The following is a 6936-nucleotide window of genomic DNA, read 5'->3' on the forward strand; positions in this document are numbered from 1 at the left end:
GATTTAATTTCAGAATATGACCCTCCAAACGTCTGTCAGCGTTTACATCACAAACGTAAGGAAAAAAGACGAATATAACGCCGATGAGAATACATCTCAATTGCAAGTAATAAAAACGATATACTCGGTCAAAGCGGATCTTAAACTCAAATATTTCGGTGTAGATTTATATATATATGTATATATATCCAATTTTGCAAATCGTGCACTGAAATTTTTTCAGTCTTGAAACGCAATCGTATAAACAAAAATATTTTTATAACTTATAAAAATATTAGATAATAATTTGATGCTAATAAAATTATTATCTAATATTTTTATAAGTTATAAAAATCGGCTTGGACTAAATAAAAGATTTCTCTTAAAAAGAGATGAAGATATCTCGCTCATTTGTATCGCGAAATATCAATGCAAACGACAAATCGTAATACCGTCTTTTTCTCTTTAAAAAATTTCAGAACGTCAAATAAAATAATTGCGGAAGCAGAATGAATCAATCGTGTTAAAATTTTCTCATATCTCAATAGTGTTTCCAAATGTCATTAGAAATGACAGTAAAATGCATATTCGTCCTATTCCGTTGCACGAGACACCGCAAAAATCGATGTATTCATTATTTCACTCTGCGTTTTCGTGGAGAATCGACAGATTGAAAATACTGCAACGAAAGAAAGCTGAATGCTAAAAAATGTTTGCGGGAAGTAAATCTGAAAGACAGTATTTTTCGCACCTTAGTCTTGCCTCTTCCGAAGCTCTGTCCTTTTCGAATAAAATTCAACCCTTCCCCCCTCTCTCTCTCTGACAATATTAGACGTTCGTCGCGCATGCCATTTTCGATGTAATACACGTGTTACATTAATCTTAATGCGCCCGAGGAATATTGCAATAACGAGCAAGAAAGCAGATTTCCAAAGAGATTTCCATCGAGTGCGCATTCCTTTTTCCGTGAATTTTCCATCTCTTCCATTGCTGTTGACATTTCCTATAAGCCTCATTCGAGAGGAGAAAGAAACCGTAGATACACTCGTTGAGGGAGAGGATGACCTATTTTATCGGAAACATGAAAAGGGCCACAAGAACGGGATGGAAAAGGGGAACGGAAACTCCGCATATCGTTACGAAATGAGTCGCGCGTCGTACCATCCCTTAAAATGGGAGCTCGAACGAGGCACTTAACATAATTACCTCGCTTGACGGGATGCGAAAGCAATTGCCACCGAAACGATCTCGACGACTACTTGAAGGATCGCAATGTCAACAAGAATTTTCAAGCTCTACAAATAATTTGGATAAAAAATTCTTAAAAAGACAGCCCTATAATATATCGATATTAGTTTTAAAAAATTCACAGCAATAAACATTGATCTTTTCTAAACGGAATATATTCAGTGGTGATATATTTCACCCGATTTGAGATTCGCGCAAACATAAATCAATCAATTATCAAAAAAGAAGGGTAATTCCTTTCGCAACGATGTCGATAGATCTAAAGCGCGAAAAGAGAAAAAAAAGAAGAGATACCGAGCGACCGGTTTATTTTAAACACGTAAAATCGCGACTCGCGCAAATCCGGAGAGCACGTAAATCTTTCCGCGAACGTGGTGCATTCGAACGACCCGTCAAGGAGGTAACGACCATTCTTTCCAACTTCTCGAGCGTAATCCGTTCATAGGAAGCGGAAACTGCGGGATAATCGTGTGAATATTCAGCGACACGTGGAACTACCTATAATGATTTTTAATTCGCAACGAGATCGAGCGGGCCGGAACGGGCGAATTTTCTAGCGGTACACAGAATTACGTGTTCCAACAGATCGAATGATTACCAAATTAGATTCGCTCCTCGAGCCCGCACTATCTGGCGAGATCTCGATGCCGCGTACGATCGTAGTAGGCAAACTTTGCGATCTCATCCGACACGCCCGTCTTGACTCCCACACTCGCGGCAAGTTCCGCGCTCCAACAACTGCGGCTGGAGATTACATGTGCGCCAATTAAACGTGCGTGCAATAGATATACATATATATATATACATACATATATATATATATATATATATATAGAGAGAGAGAGAGAGAGAGAAACTACAAAATATCAAGTACGTCGAACGCCGTCGGCGATAATGCGATTCTTTCGCTACGTGCTTGACGAGGCGCGGCGAAACTCGGGCACGAAGGTGGATGAGACGAAACGACAGCGGACTGAGAGAGAGGAAGGAAGGAAGAGAGGGACCGAGAGAGAGGACGAAGGACCCGGAATGCGAAACGGGTGAGAAAATTAGGTTCTCGTGCCGGTACCGGAGTACTGGAGGATCGATGAGCGACGCGATCATCCGATCAGGCGGAAAGGAGGTTTGTTCGGGATTCTCGATCGCGCGGGATGTCACGTCGTGAAGCGGGACGCCTCCGCTCACGTTCTCTCGCTCCTTCTCTCCTCTCTTACTCGACACCTGTCGATCGAAGGATTAAAGAGGATACCCCCGTAGAGACAGTCCGGGATTTAAAGCGCGCGCGTTCCCCGCGAAAGGTTTACCAAGCGGCAGCGGAGGAGAAGAAAGAGGAGAAGGGGGAGAGGAGCGTGAACGGAGGCAACGAATTTACACCGAGGCTCAGGTTTTCGGTTGAGGATACACCCTCCTGTTTACATGGCAAACGTAGGAAGTAATTCATCGTGGCTCGTCGCGACTAAATCCATTCCTGATTCACTGCCTCTATCCTTCGCCGTGCACAGGAATATTACTCGTGCCCGGTAGTAAGTAAGTACCCTCGTTACTGGCTGCCGGAGGGTTCGTTACCTCCTAGGAACCCCCGTGAGAGCTTTGTCTTCGGAGACACGCGGAGTACGCGGATGCTCGGAATTCCCATCGGGTATAGCGCCATTGTCAAGATTGCGAATATATAGCGCGCTCGAGACGCGAAAGGCAACTGATTCCCGCGCGATCGACGTAATTGCATAAGAGGATGCAAACTGGATGGTCGACGAATAACGATCTATTCTAACGAGCTAGTCGTTGCAAATTCTTTGAGGCTATTTATAAGAGTTAACAAAGCAATTAATGAGACTATCGTTATTTCATTAATTAGATTGAAAATATTAACAACTCTGTATAGGATATCATTGTCCATAGTGTCTTCGATAATTATTGATATAGACCACAGGAAGAGGACATGATTGGATCCGAATCATCAGATCTATCGCTAGATAATTGATACTGTCAGAGAAGATGGACTAACCTTCGGCAGAATTCCTCGTGGCAACGATTGAGCGAAGAAAGGTGGACTCACCATAGTGTCTTTGATATGATCAACTGGTTGCAGCAGGACCGCCGTGGTACCGAGTGTCCTGTGATGCTGATGCTGCTGCTGCTGCTGCTGTTGCTGCTGCTGCTGCTGCTGGTGTTGCTGCTGATGGTGGTGTTGATGATGGTGGGGGTTGCAGTTAGCAACGATGTTGCAAGAGCAAGTGCAGGCGAGGTTGCAGGCCTGCTGAGCACCAAAGAGATGTCCTACCAGCCCCGGGGTGATCGCTGCTGCCGCCGGGTTGTTAATGCCGTTCAGCAGAGGCGGGGGCAGGGGCACCGCACCACCCGGGACGAACGGGTACGAATGAAAATACGTGGTGATGGGGGAACGTGTCTCGTCAGCGCCGATGATCGTCTCCGCGAGCCAGGATTTGCTCGATGGATGTAGAAAGAGATTGCGATTCGCGGCGGCCGCGAACGACTGCTGCAGGCCCCAGAGGGTCCGTGCGCGTTCCTGTGCGTTCCAGCAGGCACGTTCCAGCGACGCGGCCTGGCAGCGAGCGGTTTCCGTTTTGCACGAACGACTCCACTCGTCGTACGAGGGCCACCACAGTTTGAACGAGTACCCTCCCTTGTCCTCTCCCCGCCGGTCCCCGTTCAGGGACGCTCGTTTTCCTCGTGTCTCTCTTATTTTTGCTACCTCGTCGTCCTCCCCTTGGGATAGGACGTACGACCGGCCGTTTTCTTTTCCTCTCCTTTTGTTCAATGGCCCGCCGACTGACCTGACGTCCGTTCTGACTTCTCGTTACGGCGAGTCCTACGCCGTTCTCGATAGAACAGCGATGTAGAAAGAGAGAGAAAGAGAGCACGCACTCAGCTGACGATCGAATCGCGCGGGATACGGATAGTCGTCCGGACGGGATATATATATGTAGTTAGTCTCTTTAACTCTTTGACGAAGGATCTCTTTGGCGAAGGGCCTCTGGTAACGTACGTACGTGAGTATACCGAACAGTCTCTGAATTCTACTTACGAGCTATACACATACACACGCACGCAAGACGTACACACGCGCTACTACTCTTACGGTTACATCGATACAACAACGACGTGTGGTCTAAGGGTTATCTACGTATGCAATCAGAGACAGCCGAATGGGGGATATCTAAATGATACGTGCGAGGAGATTTGCCCTAGGAGGAACGGCGAACGCGAACGCGTGAGCTTCCGAATGATTGTCAAGTGTGTGAGCGAGCGAAGGAGGCGACAGTTACAACCACAAAGAGGGAGATCCGCGAAGGGCGCGGATGGTGAGGCGGGTGATAGACAAGAAAGAGAGGGGAGATTTACGCGTGCGGATTAAATATGTACTTAGTGTGCGGAAGAGGCGCGAGAGAGACGGAGATAAACTCGTCTCTCGCTTCGCACGATTCTCTTGCTCGTACGTGTAATTGAAACGACGTAGGTACGTGAAATATATATCTTCTTTTTTTAAATCCCTCTCTACGCTCACTTCTTCTCGTTTATTCCTTCCTAATAATTCGACGAGCGAATATTATTCTATCGAAAAAAAGGTGATACACCTCTGAGTTTACACACTAAGAAAGCTAGCTGAAAATGATTGTCACGAAGATTGACAGAGAGTAGGTTCTATTGCTGGATCAGAGAAAGAGATCCTTAGGTTTCTTTTTTTTTTATCCTCTAATGTTTCTTTAATCTCCTATCACTTTACGGTCCGCTCTCCTCGCTATTATTCTGCCGTGTTTTGAATCACGTGTCAGCGACTCGCGGGTACCGATCGGATATGTTTATACACGTACAAACGTATGTAAGTGTAAATATATATATATATATACATATATATATACATATGCGTGTGTTTTTATATATATCGATTGTGTATATATATATATAATATAGATATTAATGTAGAGCGTGTAGAATCACACGTAGAATCGGTACAGAGGCTGAAGATCACATAAAGACACGAAAGTCGATCGCTCGACCTCTTATTTCGCAATAGACACGTACATTACTGCCCTGGCCGAAAAAGAAGTCGCAAACGCTTCCCCTCTCTTTCCCTCGATATGTCTCAACCCACTACAATTACAATTGATTGTCTTGACGCGATTCTTTTTGTTCCTCGACGGTCACCTGACGACGCAGATGTCGCGATTGTTTCTTAATTTTTTTTTCTCTATTTTAACTCGCTACCTTTAGCCTAAAAACTTAGAGCGACGAGACTCGTTTTTACACACGCACACACATTACACGTTTTACACATCTAACAACCGTAAACTCTCCCTTTTATTACTATTACTTGATTTCTCTCAAGTCTCGCGGAGCCTCGACGATTTAACGTCCGAACGACTATCATTTAGTGACTTAATTAATGGTACTTTTATAATCTTGCGAGAGATTGAGAAATACGTCTTTTCCCGCAGTTTCCTTCTCTCTCTCTCTTTTTTTCTCAATCGCTCTTACTCGAGACGATCGGCGAAAGAACTGCTGAAACGGGACAGCCGCGTGGTCGGACTCGTGTCTTTTTGCAGAGATATGTATTCGTCGTCTATTCGTGCTGACTGCTCGGCTACTCGGAGGGGCTTCTCTTGCCGAATGTCCGGTCTCTCGTAACTTTTCGCAGCGATCTTTCATTCAGCTTGACATATTCTTTCCAGCAACAATCAGACGATCAGATGATCAGAGGGGAGCTAGGGGAGCCATTGATAATTCCTTGCCCAGTTTGTTCCCGATTGACGTGTGTGTGTCACGAGAACGTGTGTCAACGAACAACGACGACAACAACGATGACGACCTTGAATCGTTTGCAGTTCAGTCCGGCAAGCTGTCGCTCCACGACACCGGTGGCTCGCGCTCGGCACACACAGACATACACACACACACACACGGACTCAAAGAGGGGAGACAATAGGGCGCGCAGTAGTCAGAGGGCTGCTTTATGCATGCGTACTCGGCGTACAGAAAGAGAGAGAGATAGAGAGCGCGCGGGAGAGAGCGAGCGAGGAGGTATAGCGTTAAATGTGCTCGGAGGAGTCCCTTCGCGGCGGCTGATCACGTGGACTCTCGTTCTGACGTGGCCTTCCTTTGCCTTTTCTCTTCTTAGCTTTGCATTTCTCAAGACGGTCGCAAAGACGGGCAAAGACGGCGAGCGACGACAGCAGCGAAGACGACGACGACGACGACGACGACGTGGACGAGGGTGGCTCGTATGGTGCTCGTACGCGCGCGTATTCCGCGAATTGAAGCGTAGGAAGATAAAACGAAAGCGGAAGAGAATCGAAAGAGTTGCTCGCGCGACGAAGAGGAGGAAGAGCGGACCAAGGTAAAGCTGACTGTGGGGGTGACGGTGGCGCGTGTGTGTTTGTCTGTGTGTGCGTCTGTTGTACGAGCGCTTATGCCGTGGGCCTCGCGCTTGTGTGTGGACGTGCGTCGGTCGGTGGTGAAGGAGTCTAGCGTAGAAGGAGACAGACGTGGCAGAGGCGGAGGAAGAGAAAAAGGAAGGGAAAAAGAGGAAGAGAGAATGTGTGTGAGTGTATGTGTGTTGTGTGTGTGTGTGTTCGTGAAAGAGAGAGAGTAACTCGGAGGCGGAACGATTAAAGTGCGTCCTACTCGATCGCCTAGCTTGACACAACTGAGGAGCGTCTCTCGCGCGGCGCCGCGTAAGCTTCCGCCACC

General features: G+C 46.6%; 1 protein-coding gene across 2 annotated transcripts in view; it reads right to left on the minus strand.

Moving 5' to 3' along the window:
* Nucleotides 1-6936, minus strand: part of heph (polypyrimidine tract-binding protein 1 heph) — a 377608-nt gene that overhangs the window by 259619 nt on the left and 111053 nt on the right. Inside the window, exon 1 of one of the 2 annotated variants that reach the window (XM_018508371.1) lies at nucleotides 3284-3723. The exons of the other annotated variant lie outside the window; for it this stretch is intronic. Coding sequence (XP_018363873.1) covers nucleotides 3284-3286 — 3 coding nt within the window. The 5' untranslated portion in view covers nucleotides 3287-3723. Of the gene's footprint in view, nucleotides 1-3283; nucleotides 3724-6936 lie in introns of those variants that run through there. 2 annotated transcript variants of the gene reach the window in all.

Source organism: Trachymyrmex cornetzi, unplaced genomic scaffold, assembly GCF_001594075.2.
Source record: "Trachymyrmex cornetzi isolate Tcor2-1 unplaced genomic scaffold, Tcor1.1 scaffold26, whole genome shotgun sequence".
Classification (NCBI taxonomy): domain Eukaryota; kingdom Metazoa; phylum Arthropoda; class Insecta; order Hymenoptera; family Formicidae; genus Trachymyrmex; species Trachymyrmex cornetzi.